This window comes from Pantherophis guttatus, chromosome 8 (genome assembly GCF_059756535.1).
Source record: "Pantherophis guttatus breed Tessera chromosome 8, ASM5975653v1, whole genome shotgun sequence".
NCBI classification, from domain to species: Eukaryota; Metazoa; Chordata; class Lepidosauria; order Squamata; family Colubridae; genus Pantherophis; species Pantherophis guttatus.
In genome coordinates, this window is record NC_142070.1 from 63336696 (window position 1) to 63357310 (window position 20615).

Consider the following 20615-nt stretch of genomic DNA (forward strand, 5'->3'; position numbering starts at 1 on the left):
TATTTTTCCTTCAGCATATGAATTACAAAATGTTACTTCATTAAAAATGACAGTTGATCTTGAGAAAGAAGGAATAGATATAGATACAAGAGAGAGGGAGAGAAGGAGGGAGGGAGAGAGAGAGAGATTAATATAAATACAAATCAATATACTTCCTCACAAAGTATATGTTGGCTAAAGAAGAGTGAAAAGCATGAATATGTGAATACAAATAACTCATTTATAATGAGTAATCTAAGAATGTAAATATCTATGTTTGTACATTTTGAAAGCTAAACATATCCAAAAACTTAGGGAGAAAGAACATGCAGCATTCATTTTGTTTGTTACATCTCTTTTTTCTATCACAATTAAATTCCCTAATATGTATATTTTGTAAGCAGCTCTTATTCCTCAAGAAAAACTGTTTCACAGTGTTCATCTAATGATAGTGAAGAAGAATCTGTGAATCTAGAAGCAGATTGCATAGCTACCATGAAGAACAGGGAGGAAAAGATAATACATCTACAGGCATTTTTGGTACAACATTTATCTAAATGAGTGGGTAGACAAGCCCTTCTTCATATTCACTGACTTCACAGCCAACTAATAAGACAGATGGTTCAATTAACATCAATCCTAAAATGAACTGCACTTTGTCAAATAAAGAAGCAAATTCCCCCAAGGTCTATGGAGGTTCTCAATCATCCAGATCATGATTTTCCTAAAGATGTTTTTTTCAAAAGACTGGACTTTGAAAATGTTTTGCTTCTCATTCAAGAAGCTTCTTTAGTTCTCAGAACATTCACATTTATTGGGTTCCAACCTAATTTAACACAACCTTGGGGCCAGTTCTTTGTTGCTAGAAAGGTAAGGATTAGCTGGATTTCAGGAGTGGGTATCCCACAATAGGGGCAGCTACAGAGAAGGCACACTTCCTAGATGACAACATTTAAGGGAAAGGACATCTGAAGTAACCCTACTTTATCTGAGCTAGTGGCCAAATATATACCCTCAAAGGGAGAAAATCTTCCATATAATCTCTCCCCATACCATAGGGTTTTAAAGATGATAACCAGAATTTTAAACATGCTACCACATTTTAGAGAATTATAACTACTAGTTATTAAGGGCAGCCCATGTAGCCCATGTTGCAATAATCAAACCTTGGAAAGTGACCAAGGCATAAGTGACAGTAAACAGAGCTTCATAGTTCAGGAATGGGTACAAGTGGTTCATAAAATGAATTAGTGCAGTGCCTCTCTAGCCACAGCTGCCACCTGTTCCTTGAACTGCATCCGTGAGTCCAGAAGGCCCCCAAATTCTGTGCCAGTTCTGTTCAAAGGAAGTGCTACCCTCTCAAGAATCAAAGATGACACCTCACCAGATCCAGGGGTGGTCAAAAATCCAGTTGCTCTATCTTGCTAACCAGCCTCTTACAGACTCCAGGTACAAAAGCACTAAAATTGTATTGTCTGATCAGCCTGGTGGTATCATAATATACTGGGGATATTGCACCCATGTCATCGAATAACCTCTTCCAGAAATTTCATGTAGATATTAAAACACAATATTGAGACATCAACTCCCTGAAGCACCAATATTGCAGGGTACTAGGGTTTTGTTTTTGTTTTTTTAATTTTGATTTATATGCCACCCTTTTCCAGAGACTCAGGGCGGCTTACAATGCGTTAAGCAATAGCCTTCATACTTTTGTATATTTTATACAAAATCAGCTTATTGCCCCCACAAACCAGGTCCTCATTTTACCTACCTTAGAAAGGATGGAAGGCTGAGTCAACCTTGAGCCTGGTGAGAATTGAACTCGCAGTAATTGCAGGCAGCTGGAAGCTAAATACTACCTTTAACAGTAGCATTAGTCTGCTGTGCCACTCAGGCTCTTTTACTAGTTAATCTTTCCCTCTCCTTCCCCCTGCCACAAGCAACTGCTGAGGAAAGAGGAACAACATTACAAACAGTGCCTCCCACTCCAAACCCAAAGCTGGTCCAGAAGGATATTGTAGTTGATCATACTGAAAGCTGACGAGTGATCCAGAAGGGACAAGATAGATACATCATGCCGTGACCCGCAGACTTCTGCCAAGAAGCTCTACACCAGGCCAATCACCAATCTGGTTCTGCTACTAAGGAAGACCAAACTTGGAGATTGAACCTCAAGCTTTGCATGCTTTGTGTCTACCTCATTGTTTGCATTGTTTGATGCTATGCCTTTGTTTACCTTAGTCAATTAGATAGTTAAGTTTGCATTGCTTTATGCTATGCTTTTGTTTACCTCAGTTAATTAGTTAGTTAATAATGGAATTTTATAATTACAGGGTGGGAGTGTGCTGACTAGAGGGATATTTAGCTTGGATTAAGAACGTATCTCCTTAAGAGATTGATCTCTGGGAAATGTAGTCTTAATATCATGTGGTCACATCTGCATTATTGATTGGCCACTGAGTTATAGCTCTGCTGGGTAAATGTTCCATGCAGACCAGCGGTCATTTTGAATTCTAACAAAGGAACCTAATGACAGCCTCTCAGCATAAGGAAAGATGCACCTCTTTTCACCTAGGTTTAATGGGATCAGATTATGAATTGAGCCTCAGATGAATCTCAGCAGTATTGTAAATTATTGAGAATGCCTAAAGAATAAACTTAATCTGCATGACTTTCCCGTTTTGTGTGGAGTTTATCAGCATGCCTACCATCCCTGTCCTAATGTTCCCTTTATTTGTATTCATTTTATGTATTCAATTCATGCTTATACTAATTAGATATATATTATCTAATACGTACTTGACAAATAAATAAATAAAATAAATAAATAAACTATCATCCCAGCTTATTCAGAAGTCATCTACAAGCATGACCACTGCCATCTTGGTAAGATAGCCCTGCTTGAACTTTGACTGAAAACTGTCCAGTACCGAGACCTTGTGGGTGTTGAGAGTTGCGGGTTCCCTTTTGAAGCTGTGCCCATTTGGGATTGGGTGTGGCATCAACCAAGAGCCCAGGACAGTGATAGTGGAATTGCTATGGTCACTTGGGATATCCTGGTGACATTCAGAGGCTCTTTCTCACAAGTAACTGATGTAAGATTCTATTTGTAAAGTTGGACTCTAGGGGATTCTGGGGACAATTGGGACTGTTGTGCAGTGTCAGCATCCTTACTGCATAGCACCTTCTTTAACTCATCTCCTTGACTTTATTGCTAGTTTGACAATACAATAGAATCTTGACTTCAAAAGGAATCATGATCTTGGCACAATGTTAGAAGGTCACATAATAACTTTCTAAGTATGCTTATGTTTGGTTCTTTGTTTTTATTTTAAATCTTGGATTCCATTGAGAAAAAGAAGGCAAAATGTACACACACAATGTACACACACTGGAACATCACATCATAATGTAATTTAGGCAAAGAAAAAACTTCCTAATAACTTATCAATATGCTGTTCTTATTGGGATATATTAGGCTGAGAAAGAGTGATTAGCACAGTCACCCAGCGGCTGAGAATGGACTTGAATCTCAATTTCTTATTCCTAGTCAAACAGCTTAATCAATCCACTATACTGGCTTTTAAAGGCAATCGTTTTAGACAGAATATTCTGGGCCTTTATTGAGGAGAAAAGGTAGATGTGGTAGATCTACCTCTAATGCTAATTGATTGTTCAACAATGGGTAACAAGCAACTTTTAAGGTAGCAGGAAAATATTTTATTTGCTGCTCTAGTTCATATTTTATAATGCTTTTCCTTCTACATATTAGTAGATTTTTAGGACAAGTGTAATGAACAATTATAACCTATAACCTATAATACAGAATCACAATTGTGCAAATAATTTTAAATCTTCTCTTCGTTTTTTATCTTGAATTGTGATGGACCATTTTTTTTAGATAGGCTAAACGAAGAAGTTAAGATTGTCTATGCTTTAAAATAAATTCAAGTTGTTACTAAGCATGAAAACATACAGTAATGCTGTAGTTCTAAGCCTGCTCCAACTTCATTCTTGCCCACCAAAATGGGTGTTGAGATCTAAATAGGAAATTTAATAACTGGATGGTCCATCAATTTGATTGTGCTATTAAACAGATGATGCAGTTCCCACTGGCAGAAAATTGCTCATAATAAAAATTCTAATCAAGACGTTTCACTCAGCAAAGAACATAAGATAAGCACTCTTATCTTATTCTAGAATCAAATGTAAGTTCTTTTTATGTCATCATGAATACGTAGGAATATTCTTTTTAGTGGAAGTCAGTGTTATTATTGTTTTCAAATAATGGGAGTTAATATAGTATAGTATTTTTGTCCATCCAAAAATTCATGGAAAAGGAGAAGAAATAAATATACAAATAAATATAAATAGAGACACTATTCTGGTTCAGCAACTGCTCAGAATATAGTTGAAACACAGACTTCCATTTATAGATGAGGGGACAAAACATTTTATTTCAGAAAGAAAGAGCATACTTTTTACATGAGTTATTTAGTATTTACATTCAGTGTAACTTTTCTGACGGTGTATGATTAAAGATAGCAATTGGTATACTTTAACATACTAAAAGGACAAGACAAATGAAGATACTCAGAATGTTATGATAAAGCAGTATAAAAAGGTTGGTTTTATGCTGTCTTGTTGATTCAATCAATTTCTTTTCTGTGTAGGTGTTCCCACTCATTCCAGCTGATTCATCAAATCAGTGAAATTCCATGCATAGTTAAAAGGGATCAACCATTTGCAAACATATATGACTACATTACCATATTAAGTCATGAGGACTACTGTTTCTCTATAAGATGGGCATCTATAATAGAAAATTCTACTGCTAATCAGTCAATATATTTCAAAATTTCTTTGGTAGCCACTTTTATTTTGTAAAAGTGTTTAACTAATATAAACACTTTTTAAAATTCATTTAACATAATGAATTTAAAAAGCCAAGGCAAAAATCTGCTGGCAGGGGCTCAGGATGATTTGTCTCCAACTTTTTAATGGAATAACACTAACATTTGGCATAAAACCTCCATGCAAATAATAATATTTTGAACCCTTATAGGTTTGTTTTTTTCAAAAAAAGTTTTTGTTTTTATTTCTGTACTGTACTGTACATGTAAATATGTTTATGAGAAATAAAAATAAAAACTTTTTTGGAAAAAAGGTTTGTTTTTCATTAATGTTCTTGGAATATATTAGTGGAAAGAATAATTATACTATTTCAGAATGCAAGGGGGCAAGTTAAATAGTCTAAAGTTACAATGGTCTTTGTTTTGCACACTGAAAACTTTATTTCATTGGTGAAATTTCTGGTCATGTTTGATCTAAAAACACAACTTTCAAAATATATTCAAGAAACAATTGTTTGTTCTTTTATCATTCTCATTCAATTTGATGCAAAAATATTTCAAAATTTATATCAAAACGAACAAAATGCTGGTCAAAATGTGAGTATATATGATTTTGGATGACTACAAATGTGTGAAGATCTTTCCAGAGGTCTGCAGCTTTGCTTCTAAAATCTTAGTTAAAGGAACTTAGTTATGGAAAGATATGCAGAATGTTCTTTTATGGCACTTTTTCCTATTTTAATAATAATATCAGTTTAAAAAAAGAAATTGAAACCACCAGAGAACAAGGTAAGAAAGCGCAGAGGAAGATTTTTTTAAAAAAATTTTTATTTTGCTTGCACAGGACTCAAGAATAGTCTAAATGATGTCAGGGGAATTCTGCCAGTAATTCTATTGGCACTGCAATGTTCTAACAGCTGTAATGCAAAGATGCCTTTTTTTTGGCTTGGTAATTTTTCTATTATATGCCTATAACGGGAAAATGTGAGCCCAGAAGGAATGTATGGTAGCAGTGGAGCTATATTTCATATATCAGTTTGAACCAACTAATGAACATTGTGGATACCTGCTATGATCACATACTAATCCAAACATTCAAACAAAGAAATATTTTAACATTTGCATTAGATATATATTTAGTTTATGACATATATGTTTATAAATTTAATAACATTTTTCTAATTACAAGAAAGAATTTAGTGAATTTACTAAACAATATTAGAGCTTAATTTAAATGTCACCATAAATTGAGGACAATTATTTTCATTGGGAAAAAGCAAAACCCCTTCTATATTTGCATTTTAATTAAGCAAGTATTTGCAACTATCATAAAAACAGTTTCAGTGAAATTAATAGAAAGTTGCAATATTTGTTATTAATGTTCTCTCCAATTGTTTTATTTTATTCCCAATAAAATCAAACAAACAGAGGAAAATCTTCAAGGACTTTTAGGAATTATCCGTGTTCCTCTATTAAAACTCATTCTATTCAGCAGGATCCTGCAATGTCGATGTATCATTTTCAGGTAACTGGAGATTAGGGAAGAATAGGCAAAACTAGTCTTCTTTGCTGAATACAATATCCGAATACAATTATCTGAATATATACAACCCTGGAGATAAGGATGCTTTTATAAAACAAAAACACCTTAGGATTCCATTAGCAATGTGTGTGTGTGTGTGTGTGTGCGTGCGTGTGTGTGTGTGTATATATATATATATATATTAAGAGCAACATGTATTTTTTAAATGTGAAATCTGATAATTAATTCCCAACATAATTTGATGTTTGTCAGAATAAATCTATAAATAAGCTCATAAACTTCATTGAATTTGTATTCAGCCAAGTATATAGAATTACAACATAAATATATCAAGAACTTTTTCATCAGTGTGTGTTTGTCTTTAATGATTTCTGACTCATTCATTCATTGGATATATTTTTGCTCCGTGAGCATTAATGTAGGTGAGAAGTATTTTGGCTCTCTGCTCTATAACATCAATCAACTTTTCAATGCCTTGACGCCCTCCTTGGCTATCCCAAAAAATTCTGTCCAGGAACAATGACTGAAGCAGTTTTTCCCGCAAATGGTGACTTTTCAGCACAGAAATAGCAGATTCGGGGAATCTGGAATTGAATAAACCCATGAAATTTAATTTAAGCACCGCATTGCTATTTCATTTGTAATAGTGAAATTATGATAAATGAGGCAAGTTTATGGCAGTCTATATAAAGCAGGTAAATCTAATGGAGAATGAGAAGCCAGTAGTAAAATAGTAAAATCGGTGAAAGAGTTCCTGATTTTTAAAAAATAAAGTAAAATGAATATAGGCTCAAGGTTAAGAAGCACTTTGTAGAAAAGTTTACCATCAGAAGGTTAACAAAGACAGCAAAGAGCAGTGACTAAACAGAATACAGAGAGACACCTCAGGGAAAAGATCTGGCAAGGGTAACCATGTCTTCTTATATCTGTGAATTTTCCAGACACTCAATCTCTCTTCAGGCATTAAATGCTACACAGATCTTTGATTTTATATCCTGGTTCCCATATATTTAAAAACTCTTGAAGTTTTCATGAAAGCTGGAATATTAATTATCCTGAATATCTGATATTTGAATAGATATTGGGAATCAAGCAGGTCCATATCACAGTCAGGATTAATGGCATGGTGTACTATCCCTGCTACAGGAACAGTGGTTTCCCCTCCCCCCATTGTAAAGCAATTGTGAAAGAGCCATGGCAGTGCAGTGGTCAGAATGCAGTATTGCAGGCTGACTCTGACATTGCCAGGAGTTCAATCCTGACTCAGCCCTCCATCTTTCTGAGATTAGTAAAATGAGGACCCAGATTGTTAGGAAAAATATGCTGACATTTGTAAACCATTCAGAGAGTGCTGTAAAGCACTATTAAGCAGCATATAAGTCTAAATGCTATTGCTATTGTGTGAAACATATTTTAAATCTGAAATGCCTTTACTAGAAAATGAACTTACTCATTAATGCCTTGTAATATTTTGAAATCCAGATTATCTTCACTTCTGTCAAAGAAACCTTTATTATGTATAAAGACCAAATGCCTTGGGTCATCCTTTCTCTGAATAATGTGTGTCAACGCTATGTTGTCTTGGTCATCACATTGCCGATTTAGCCTTTTCTGTACACAGGAATCCTCTTTGCGTGGTTTGAATCCACAACAGTTCTTATCCAAGCGATGATAGATCTGAAATTGAATAAAGTTTCATTACCATCATGAATCATAGGCTCATATAAATAGTTCCTTTTTAGGTTTATGGGGCACCACAAAAAATGTATATAGACATGGACCATCACAACTGCAGATCTATGAAAAAATATTAAGGTGAAACTCTTAATCATAATGGCCACAGCAGAGGGAGCATAAATCTATATTAATCTCTCCCAGTTTTATTTATCTCTTTTCCCGACACTTCTTTTCCTCATGGACACAGTCTATAATGCTAGCACAACAATATGAATACAGATACCCCTCAACTTAATGACTCCAATTGAGCCCCAAATTTCTGCTGCTAAGAGAGACATTTGTTAAGTGAATTATGCCCCATTTTACAACCTTTCTTGTCACAGTTGTTATGTGAATCCCTGCAGTTTTTTAGTAACATGGTTGTTAAGTGAATCTGGCTTCTCAATTGGCTTTGCTTGTCAAAAGGCCGCATAAGGTAACCCCATGACACGGGATAAATATGAGTCAGTTGCTAAGCATATGAATTTTGATCACATGACCATGGAGATGCTGCAATGGTCGTAAGTGTGAAAAATGGTCATGTCACTTTTTTCAGTGCCGCTGTAACTTCGAACGGTCACTAAATGAACTGTTGTAAATTGAGGACTATCTGTAATCTATATTCAGAATTAATGCTATGACAAGTACCACTTAATCTGTCTCATTATAGCCAAATGAATATGTTGTAGACTCTTTTCACACCTAACCCTTCTCCATTTGGCCAGTTCACAACTTTATATTAGTGGATCCATATCAACACTGCCCAGATAAGAGCCAGTGTGATGTAGTGTGTAGTATTGGATTGGCATCAGGAAGGTTGCCAGTAGATCGAGGACTACCTGTAAAGAGATCAGAGGTGATATTCAGCAGATTCTGACCAGTTCTGGAGAACCGGTAGAGGAAAATTTGAGTAGTTCGGAGAACCGGTAAATACCACCTCTGACTGGCCCTGCCCCCATCTATTCTCTGCCTCCCGAGTTCCCGCTGATCGGGAGGAAATGGAGATTTTGCAGTAACCTTCCCCTGGAGTAGGGTGGGAATGGAGATTTTACAGTATCCTTTCCCTGCCACGCCCACCAAGCCACGCCCACAGAACCGATAGTAAAAAAATTTGAATCCTACCACTGAATGATATGCTCAAAAGCTGAGGTCTGCCCAAATATTATTGGCCTCTTCAGGCCACTGAGAGACATGCCCTATACTCCGGTCACTTCTACACCTTTTGACTTCGTAAAGGATCAGTCAGGCATTACATAAATTACCTTATACTGCATATATCAATTTAGATTTTTTTTTTAAAAAATAGTAGTAGACCAGTTTTTAAACACAAGCACTTTTTCTAAGCTACACAGAAGATCAGTTTAAACTGGGGAAAAGAAGCAGTTTCTTCCAGCTACATGTTTCTGCTTATTTTTCAAATGAATGCAGTATGGATTTTCTATTAGATTTTATGTAGCCATGCTATTTTCCGTACTCCATGGACTACTTCTTAACACCGCAGGCCATAAGGACAGAACTGGACTCGTTGGCATGTGTCTCCACTATTGCCACTTGCCACTATTGCCACAAATCACAAAAGAGACAGTCTATTGATCTGTTCAATTACACTTATAGGTATAAGTTCCACCTGGAACTTATTCCAGTTGGAGATAGCCTAATTAACAAATCACATGACAGAAGGGTATTAGTAAAGCTGAATAGAATAATTTGACCTATTACTTAGACAACTTGAATAATGGCTAAAATGTTCATCCCAGATACCTCCTACAATTTTTGAATAAGAAATAGCTCCATCAAATGTCAGAAGTGCAATTAGAGGTAGATGTGTGGTACCATAAAATAAAGGTTCGTAGGTCAATGGAACTTTAGGCCACAGATTGTTCACCATTTTAACATCTCTTCTAAAACTTAATCTTACATCTCATTACCATTTCTCTTGTAATAACCACAAGTGTTTTGAATTACTGTGAGTTGGTCACATAAATAAAAAAAAATGATTTGCTCCTTTAAAAATGTGTTGCTGAACAATTGACATACTCTCAACAAGTGGTGGGTTGCCCCCAGTTCGGACCGGTTTGCAAGAACCGATAGTAAAACCGGCAGGAGGCTCTGCCCACCAACCCCGACATCATCAGGGAGCTTCTGCACGCGGCCCCGTTGCGAACCGGTAGTAAAGGTAAGTACAACCCACCCCTGCTCCCAACACATCTCTTTGGATATAATTTTCTCACCTGTAAAAGAAAATCAAGAAGTGCCATCTTGGACCATTCATGGTAATGGATATCGGTACATCCCCGTTCTGCTTTGGGTACTTTACCATTTTGCCAGCACTTTTCCTTTAGTTGCTTCCTGTAGTCTCCCCAGGTGAGTCTCAGTGAAGAATGAGTCTCGTTGTCTGTCTGAGTCAAGGAGGGATCCCAAAGAATGACAGGGCGTGGTCCATCATCTCAAGTAAAAACATTTAGAATACCAACGTGAACTGTCAGTGAAATTTAGACTTATAATCCTTGACTATTCTTTAGATATTGTCTCAAATCGATATAGTTAAAAATAGATGTTAGTAAAGGGACATACTACAGATGTGGTAAGATGAAAACCAACTGGAAATGATTTTATTTTCCTTAATTAATATGGTTATATTCCACATCTAAAGAAGCTAGTTCAGTCAAGGAAGAAGCCCAGACTTTAATTGTTTCCCATACCAGCTGGCTTCTACCTACAATTGTGCTCTGCTTAAAAAGAGCTCTGATGCTTGAGAAGATTTATTGAAATTAGAAATAGTTTGGACGATTTGCTCCTGATACAAATCTCGGTAGCTTATTCAAATATTGCAAAACAATATTTATTTATTTATGAGAATGTAACTATGAATGACCAAGCAGGGAATATCAACCTATAAGAAATAAGTTTACATTAGTGTCTTGCATGTTTAGTTTTTAAATGGATAGAATTCTAGCAAAAAGATATGCATAAAATATGTAGCTCTACTACTTTCAAAGAGGAGAACCAACAGTGAGAATGCAAAAAATTAAAACTGTTCAAATCTGCCTAATTAGTGTGCAGAATGATCGTGCATAATTTCAGTCACATTATTTTAAAGATGTTGCTTGAAGTAGCATCGGTGTAAAGCAGCTATGCCTTCTCCTGGTATCAAAATTCTTTTACATTCCTGCACAACTCAAAGCACTCTTTGGATAGCAGATCCAAAGTATTGCAAAGCCCTATCTCTGTATGACATGTTCAGGTCAATATGATGAACATCTGCATCCATCTGCATCCATTGCTGAATATGATAAATAATATTTGCAAGAAATAGCATTTACCTGCAGGCTAGAGAATTGGGACCACACAATAGAAAACTAATAAAAAATGAAGAATTTATTTTTTAATTTTGGGACTTTAGAATTCAAACAGATAAGCATCTGCCACATAAGACCAGAGACTTAACAATTATTAAAAAGACAAAAAACCTGGAAACTGTAGCAGAGAATACAAAATAAAAAGAGCTACAATAGAATTAGAAAGACTGTGGCAATAAGAAAGCAAAAATTGTACCAATAGTAAACAGATTTAACAGAGTTGGAAGGGACCTTACAGGTCATCTAGTCCATCCCCTTTGCCCAAGCAGGAGACCCTACATCTGCCTTTACCTAGGATCAAACTCACAACCTCCTGATTGTGAGGCAAGAGCTCCACCTCTGGCCCACCGGGTCTTGTTTGCAATAGGCACCTTGGATGTAAACTCAAAACACCTGGAACACCACTTGGCATTGACAATTTAATTGACAATTGACAGTTTAAGACAAACACCTTACATCCTGGAACAATTTATTTCACACCACCACACAACATATTGCATTTTTGTATTCAATATATAAACTAGAAATTCAATTACTCTACAGTATATTGTCAATTTTTCTGAGTTCATAGTGTACAAATACATACATTTAAAAAGAGGAAGTATCTCACATTTGGATGGGAATGGGACAACCAAATTTATAAATTGAAATATAGTAAGCCATACTGACAAATTCCCAAACAAAAGAAACTGAGAAGAATAAAAATGGCTGGATTTGCTCATCTCTTATGGCAAGAGGAGATGCAAGTTTTGCTCTATTCTCATATTTCAGAAGCTAAATAAATAGAAACCTCTGGTTTCTGCTTTATTTAGTGATCACATATTCACACACCTTCACCCTTTTCCCTCCTCCAAATCAAACATAAATGGCTTTCTCAGCACATATATCCATTTTTGCTTTACAAAAGCTGATTTATCCAGCCCTTCCTGTTTTCCTATTTTTTTCTCCTTCCACCCATGCATTCTAGATAAAAGGAAAGGGGAGGAAGAATGGATAATTAACGTGTTATTTTTATCCCTTAAAAATGTCATTTGAAAAATGGAGTGAAGGTGAAGTACAGGAAATGAGTGTTATTCATGGGAAACAGACTGCAAATTTAGTCTACCATAACAATGAGTATTTCAAAATCTTCAAAAAGCCTAAAACAGGCTTCCCATTGCTACTATGGACTCCTCCTTCCCCCATCCAACCATATTATTTAACATACTTAGAAAGGACCTAAAAAGAACCAGTTCCAACCCTCTGCTCTAATGCCATTTAGTTTCAAATGAAATTATGTGTATATCTCACATTAAATACCAAATGATTTCTAAATTGCTGTGAATGAACAGCTGGAGGGAACAAAGTGAACTTAGAACTAAAAGAATTAACACATACAAAACTACTGGCTAATTGCCCATCATGCTTCGTGATGTTTTTTCCTTTTGCAGAGCTGGAGTAGGTATGACCTGCGTATGACGCATCTGGCCCACGGGCCGTCAGTTTAACATCCCTGCTCTAGTACAGTCTTCTCATTGGGTAGCACTCACAATTGTCAGCCATGCTATAAGAAAGTCAAGAAATCTGTTGTTTGAGAGTCCCTGGACCTAAGAAGAAAAGGTGTTTTTATTACATTGATGGAAACAGTAAAAGTCTATCTTATCCTAAACATCTTCAACTTTTCAATATATAAAATACATCTTTTTTATCCTACGGAAGCCTGGTCCTAGGTTTTATCTTCTAAATTGCTGAGCAGGAATGGTATCTTACATGACTTTTAAATTCAGAAGTAGCCAACAATGGAGCCAAAAAGACTTTACTCAGGCTTTGAAAAACTGGCGGGGACAGGGAAGGTGATAATGCAAAGTTAGCAGCAAATGCTCTGGAGTGACTAGTTGGGAGATAAATACCACATTGATGAAATACCAGCTATTTTTGCTTTTGAAGGTTTCTGTCTCCATAGCAACTTAGTGCCTTGCCTACACTTTCTAATATTAGAACTGCAAATTTGGTATATTCTGGTACACAGTTATAGTTTGTTGGAGAATGGCTTTCAGAGGACTCCCATCTGTTTTTTATTGAAGTGCCATAAAGATTCCCCAAACTGTCTTTTGCTTTATTGGTTTAATAGTTCATTATATATAGATCTCATTTAAACATGATTAGGAAATTACAAAAGAAAAAAATGAAATTTATGCAAATCCAAAATGTACATCAACAAATAGCAATGTTGGACAAAACAAGTTGCTTTGTTCCCCACAACTTCAACCTTTTGGAAGGATGTCTTAGGGTTTGTTTTGATAAACAATCCATATATATTTTTATATGCAGTTTTTCCTAGTAATGTATTTTGTATGTAGTTTAGGTATGTAGTTTTGTATGCAGTTTAGGTATAAAATATGAGGGGAAAAAAACAAATGTATCTTTTATTCTAACAGAATAACACAGAATTAGAGATTTTGGTAGCAACATAAGTAAAATAAAAATGCAAAATGAATCAAAAGCAATTGCCGAATTCCTGACCCAGATGAATAAGAAATTGTAAATGTGAGATAGGCAGGCCAATTTCTCTGAAATTGAAAGAGAATGTGTTATGATCTTCAAAAAAATATTAACATTCCAGATTATATTATTATAATAATAAAAGACAAATTTCATCGAATGGATTATTTGACTTTTTCTAAAACTGGAAAGAGAGAGTAGGGATTTCTTTGAAGTCAAGTACTATATTCTGATGAAGTCCCTCTCATTTTTGGCAGAGTGAATATAGTCTCAGGTGAGCTCCAGTCAAGCTTATCCCATGGCTCCTTCCATGCTACCAGAAGAAATGAATGAAGTCAGAACAACTGAAGTGGAGAGAAAGCGCCTTTTGCAACAGGGAACCAAGCGGAGCAGGAGGCTGAATATGACCATGGATCAAAGACCTGTCCCTTTGACCCAAAGGGCTGGGACTTTAATCAGATGGCCTTCTTGCCCTTGCCCATTGTAGATGCCCCTCATTCTGGTATGATTCTAAGAGGCATTGGTGTGGGCATGCCAGTGCATTAAACCAAATAAGTGAAAAATTATAGAGAAAACTAATCTATATAAATAAAAATGTAAATGTCCGTTTGTACATAACCGCACATCTCTGAAAGTTCTTCACCGATTGCTTTCAAATTTTGACACAACCTTGCACTCAACTACGGGCGTGTTTATATATACCTATATTATATACATGTCACACCTGTGACAGGTAAAAACATGAAAAACATTGGAAAACATTGAAAGACATTGAAAAACATTGAAAAACAGTGAAAAACATTGAAAAACAGCGCCATCTGCTGAACATAAAACCAACATGGCAGCCTCCCAGCCCTGATTATGGTCAACAGATTTCTGCTCCTTATATTTAAACTCTCCATATTGCTTCCAAGAAGCTGCGCATTTGGAAGGCAGAGACGCCCCAGGGCCATATCCTGCCACCAGGCTCGGCAGGTAGGCAGCCAGCTCCCTGCCGGGAAGCCCTCGAGCCGGCACTTCTAGGGCTGGGTGGGGCCCGCCCGAGCCTGGCTCTGACCTCCCCCTCCCCCGGCCACCCTGCAAACTAGCCTCACCCGCCGCTGCTGCCCATCCCCCTCGCCAGCCGCTCTCAGGGCTCCTTCCAAAGAACACCTGGCAACGAGGCTGCCTGGGTCCGCCAAGTGGGAACCCTCCGTCCCTCGCCTGGCCCGAATTGTGCCTGGCCCAGTGCTACCACGGGCCCCGAGGTCAGAAAGACCAGCCGCTAACCGGCGCTATGTGAATCCGGTCGGTGAGTGGGAGATGGAGGCAACTGGAGCCTCGGGGTTGCCTTTGACAAGCACCACCTTTGATTCCCAGGTGGGCGCTCTGGCATTTCACAGAGCCTACACGAAAATTTCGGCCTCTGGAAGAAAAAGGGCTCTGGGGAGCTTTCGGGGGGGCGGAAACGGGCATGAGGAAGGATAGCCGGCCCTCCTGTGTTTCGCCTGGAAGAGCAGGGGATTTAATCATTCCCCTGCCCTTGGCAGGCGGGGGAGAACTGCACAGCAGGGATCCAGGGGGTGTGCGTGGCTCCTGGCTTTGCCGCTTTCTTCCTTTGGGCAGGAAGCCCCAAACCAGCCTCAAACCCCCGCCACACCCCCTCCCCCCTCCCTCCCCTTCCCTGCTATGCGTCTCCCCGTCGAGCCTCCAGAAAACATCTGTGTAGGGAGGACAGAGGGAGCCCCCAAGTTTCTGCTGTGGTGCAGAGAGCTTGTTGTGACTCCGACCCCTGAGCCCGTTTTATCAGAGGGAGAAGACTCTGAAAGTGAAGGAGAGGAGTTGGCAAGGCCTCCCTCTCCAGGACCCTCCTCTCTGGCAATGCCTCAGGTGTCTTCCAAAGGAGAAGAGATAGGCCAGGAGCCAGGCACTTCCGAGCAGCCGCAGTTAGACAGCGACGGAGATAAGTCTTGGCTGGATCCCCGACAGCGTCGGAAAGACAAGCGCACGCAGCAGAGAAGGAGGCGTGCCAGAGATTAAGCTGAGTCACTGGACCACACCCCACAGGGGATAAAAGGGGGTGTGGTGGCCATTCAGGCTTTGTGACGGACAAAACAGAAAGCTAGCAAGTCATTCTGCATTTCTGGAACTTTGTTATATGCTCTGCTTGGATTGATTTTTTGGACTGGACTTGATTATTCTTTGGCTTTTGTGGACTTTGATGTTTTCGGTCGGAGGAGATAAACCTCCCTTTGTAAGTAAAGACTGTTGGCAAGCAGCCACTGGGTTGCTGCCAATTCTGTTATCAAAGGAAATTCTTGTCTGTTGGTTTATTTTAACTCTTGGTCGACCGCTGGTGAGACAGGGGACAGAACATCCAAGCAAAGGCCTGGCCTGAAAAGCTAAGGGCGATGGCAGGGGATACAGAAGAGGCCGGGCCAGAGACAGAGATAAACAGAGAGAGAGGGAGAGAGAGACATAGAGAAATACAGAGAGACGGGAGGGGGAGAGAGACACATACAGAGATACAGAGAGAGAGAGTGGGAGAGAGAGAGAGACAGAGAGAGATACAGAGAGAGGGGGGAGAGAGACATAGAGATACAGAGAGAGGGGGAGAGAGACACACATAGAGAGATACAGAGGGGGGAGAGAGAGACAGAGAGATACAGAGGGGGGAGAGAGACAGAGAGAGATACAGAGGGGGAGAGAGAGAGAGACAGAGAGAGATACAGAGGGGGAGAGAGAGAGAGACATAGAGAGATACAGATGGGCGAGAGAGAGAGACATAGAGAGATACAAAGAGGTGGCACAGCAGACTAAAGCACTGTTAAGTAACACCAGCTGCCTGCAATTACTGCAAGTTCAAATCTCACCAGGCTCAAGGTTGACTCAGCCTTCCATCCTTTCGAGGTAGGTAAAATAAGGACCCGGTTTGTGGGGGCAATAAGCTGACTTTGTATAAAAAAAAACACCGCTGGGGGGGGGGCGAAAGCCCTACTAAGCTGGTATATACAAAAGTATGAAGGCTATTGCTTAACGCATTGTAAGCTGCCCTGAGTCTCCGGAAAAGGGCAGCATATAAATCGAACCAATAAATAAGAGAAAGGATGCCTGTAAATATTCTCACCTAAGATTAAACCAGAAAAACAAAAACTTCTTTCACAGAGGAAGAACTTTTGCGAAAAATTGCAAGGCGGGTTTTGATATAGCTTTAGAACACCATGGCAATATTGTAAACTAGGCCTGAAGAATGATATTCATCAAACAAAACTCTTGTTTATCATCACTGAACTAAGCAATTACATTAGAGCTGTGGCTACGCAAATGATACTTCACCAACATTAACACAGGTGAGAAGAAAAGGCTTGCACTAACTTATAACAAATAAAAAGGCTTTTCAAATACATTTATCAATACTAGCATTTCTTTGGCCTTTGGACAGGAGAGCAACTGAACAAAATTACTGGATCTAATGAATAGCACAAAATAATATTGGAGACATAATAAAGTTTTTTTTTTCATTATCCCTTACATTAATTAACCTGATGCATCCTTTCAAGGGTGCAGGCTGGAACACCATAAACATGTGTCTTGTTCTTGCTGCTGCTTACACTGCACACAGGGAACACGATAAATGGAATTAGTTCATTTCTTTTATTAAATTTTTATACCGCCCCTCTCCCAAAGGACTCGGGGCGGTGAACAGCCAGGATTAAAAAACATACAATATAAACATTAAAATACTTTAAAACATAATTAAATCTATATTGGCTTCCCCCAATTTAAAACCCCTTACTCATAAAATTAACCAATTAAAAATTTTAAGCCAGCCCAGCTTGCTGAAATAAAAAAGTCTTCAGAGCCCGGCGAAAGGGCCGGAGGTCCGGGATCAGTCGTATCCCTGGGGGTAGCTCATTCCAGAGGGCGGGTGCCCCCACAGAGAAGGCTCTTCCCCTGGGGGTCGCCAACCAACATTGCCTGACCGACGGCACCCTGAGGAGACCCTCTCTGTGGGAGCGTATTGGCCGGTGGGAGGTTATCGGTGGCAGAAGGTGGTCTCGTAAGTAACCGGGCCCTAAGCCATGGAGCGCTTTGAAGATGAGAACCAATACCTTGAAGCGCACCTGGAAGACCACCGGAAGCCAATGCAGCTCGCGCAGGAGAGGTGTTGCGTGGGAGCGCCATGTCACCCCCATAAGTACCCGCACGGCTGCATTCTGCACCAGCTGGAGCCTCCGGGTGCTCCTCAAGGGAAGCCCCATGTAGAGAGCATTGCAGTAGTTCAGTTTCTACTTCTGTCTATGTCACGTTTTCATACTCCATGGTATAAGGCCAATTACGGAGAAAACAAATACAATGAAAATTAGAGTCAGATGGTATATTTTCACTATTTCAAAAGAAGGTTGTTCTGAATATGAGTTCATTAAATAGCAATAGCAATACCACTTAGATTTACACAGACACACACACACACACACACATGTGCATGTATGGATGCATGCATGTAGTTGCCTAAATACATTGCTTCAGAAGACCTGCTCACAGGAAGGGAAGTGATTGCCAATTATAGAAAGGTAAGAAGACTCTATACAAAGGATTTGATAATCTGTAGAGTTCAGAATACTTAGCATATTCTTGGCATTCCCTGATTTAGAGTTATATAATCTGCCACAAACAAAGGATGGGAGCATCTTAAAGGTTAAGTGTGGATATGCCTTATGCCTCATCTAAAATACTGAAACTAGATTTCAGCATTCTTGTCAAACATCTCTATATAAACAACAGAAATATTGCGAGATTTAATGATTTCACAACACTTTGTTTTTAAGAGTTGACTTTTAATTAAATTGGGATGGTCACGCTTATAACCAGAACCCCAACAACCATGTTCTCTGTTCCCATTGTGCTTGCTACAAGTGGTTTATTAAAGCTCGATTTGTTCTGTTGGGCCCAGTAGTGGGTTTCAAACCCTGTCGCTACCGGTTCGCTCGTGGGTGCATGTGTGCTCACGCATGCAACGCTTCTGCGCATGCACAGAAGCTTCTGCACACGCGCAGAGACGTCCGGGTGGGTGGTCGGGGCCTCCCACCGCCGCTACCGGTTCACCCAATCTGGGGTGAACCAGTAGCAACTCACCACTAGTTGGGCCTCTTTTGAAAAGAAAAATCTTTATTTAGCCAATATCACATGTGAGCCTAAGGACACAATTCTCAAGTTTGAAATAATTAATAATAAATAGCTTTGACAGTCAGAACTGCAAAATACTTTCTTCCCTTCTCATCTCCAAGCCTTTATAAATTTTGATCTGTCAACAATAATGAATCTTAGAAAAAAACATTGTCACGACTTATCTTTGTGATAAAGCAGCTATGTCAGAAGACAAAGTAAAATAATTTGGTGATTTAATAGGTTAACTATTCATTTAGTCAGTGACAAACCAAAACATTTTATTAGCAAGTCAGACATGATGAGAAATTCAGACAAGAAACAAGAGATGTAAGTTCAAGTTATCTTAAGGGAGGCTTCCACAAAATGAGTGATATCTGTAAGATGCTTACTGTGTGAAAGAGTAATTTCAAGCAGCACATTTATCTTTTCGTATCCTTTCTATATAGAGATAGGTTAATAGCACATTGAGATGTTAGTTACAAGCTTTATCATGGTTGACTCAGCTTTCCATCCTATTGAGGTCAGTAAAATGAGGACCCAAATTCTTGGGGGCAATATGCCGACTCTGTAAACCATTTAGAGAGGGCTGTAAAACACTATGAAGCGGTGTATAAGTCTAAGTGCTATTGCTATTCATTTGTATTGGCTACTGCTGATTTTAAAGATGCTGCATTTTAATATGGCTTCCATGTTTATTACTTTATATAATGCTAATTGTTTTATTTTGATTTTTGTCATTTTGAATTTGATACTCTGAATAAGAGAGGTTTATAAAGTAAATTAATAAACCACATTTATTCTGATACAGAAAATTTACAACATTTTAAGGAAAAATAAAAGACACAAAAGAGATCCATAGAACATTAGGCAATTATGAATTCATTTATTATAGCAACTAATATTCTCATTCAGTCTGACTTTCTGAATCAATTATCTTAAAGCTATATAAGTAGAACTATCTAGATAAATATAATAGCATAATCATATATAAAAGTATACAAAATTAATTCTATTAATAGATTTCTCTCTAACTTGTCACATCAGTAACCACATTAAGAGTGACAAATTAGAGATAGACTATATAACCCAAAACATATTGGGAGATTTGTCCATGCTTATTATAAGAAATAAAATCTTCCAAGAGTTGCCATTAATTTGTGCTGATATATTTTGCCATTATTTTTCCCAGCTCCTGCCCACCTAGCAGTTGGAAAGTGTGCAAATGCAAGTAGATAAATAAAGACCACTTCGTGGGAAGGTAACAGCGTTCTGTGCACCTTGGTGTATAGTCATGCTGACCACATGACCTCAGAAGGATCTTCTGACAACGCTGGCAGAAACAGGAATGAAGACGGCCTCCAAGAGTCAGACACGACTGGACGCAGGAAACCTTTACCTTTATTTTTCATAGCATAACTACCAATAGCTCAGATTGGAATTTAAGATCCAAAACAGTAAAGAGGGTTTCCCATTTTAATGTTATTTATAGTTAAGAAGCATCGTAACAAGAAGTGTACAAATTTTTATATGTAA

General features: G+C 38.3%; 1 protein-coding gene across 4 annotated transcripts in view; it reads right to left on the reverse strand.

Annotated features, from left to right (window-relative positions):
• Positions 1-20615, reverse strand: part of GASK1B (golgi associated kinase 1B) — a 36258-nt gene that overhangs the window by 11476 nt on the left and 4167 nt on the right. For 3 of the 4 annotated variants that reach the window (XM_034432860.3, XM_034432862.3, XM_087874874.1), the window contains 3 exons: positions 10326-10540; positions 7829-8055; positions 4412-6962 (listed from right to left, as the gene is read on the reverse strand). In XM_034432860.3, the coding sequence (XP_034288751.1) occupies positions 6755-6962; positions 7829-8055; positions 10326-10540 (650 nt within the window). In that variant the 3' untranslated portion in view covers positions 4412-6754. Of the gene's footprint in view, positions 1-4411; positions 6963-7828; positions 8056-10325; positions 10541-20615 lie in introns of those variants that run through there. The other variant, XM_087874875.1, reaches the window with a different exon arrangement.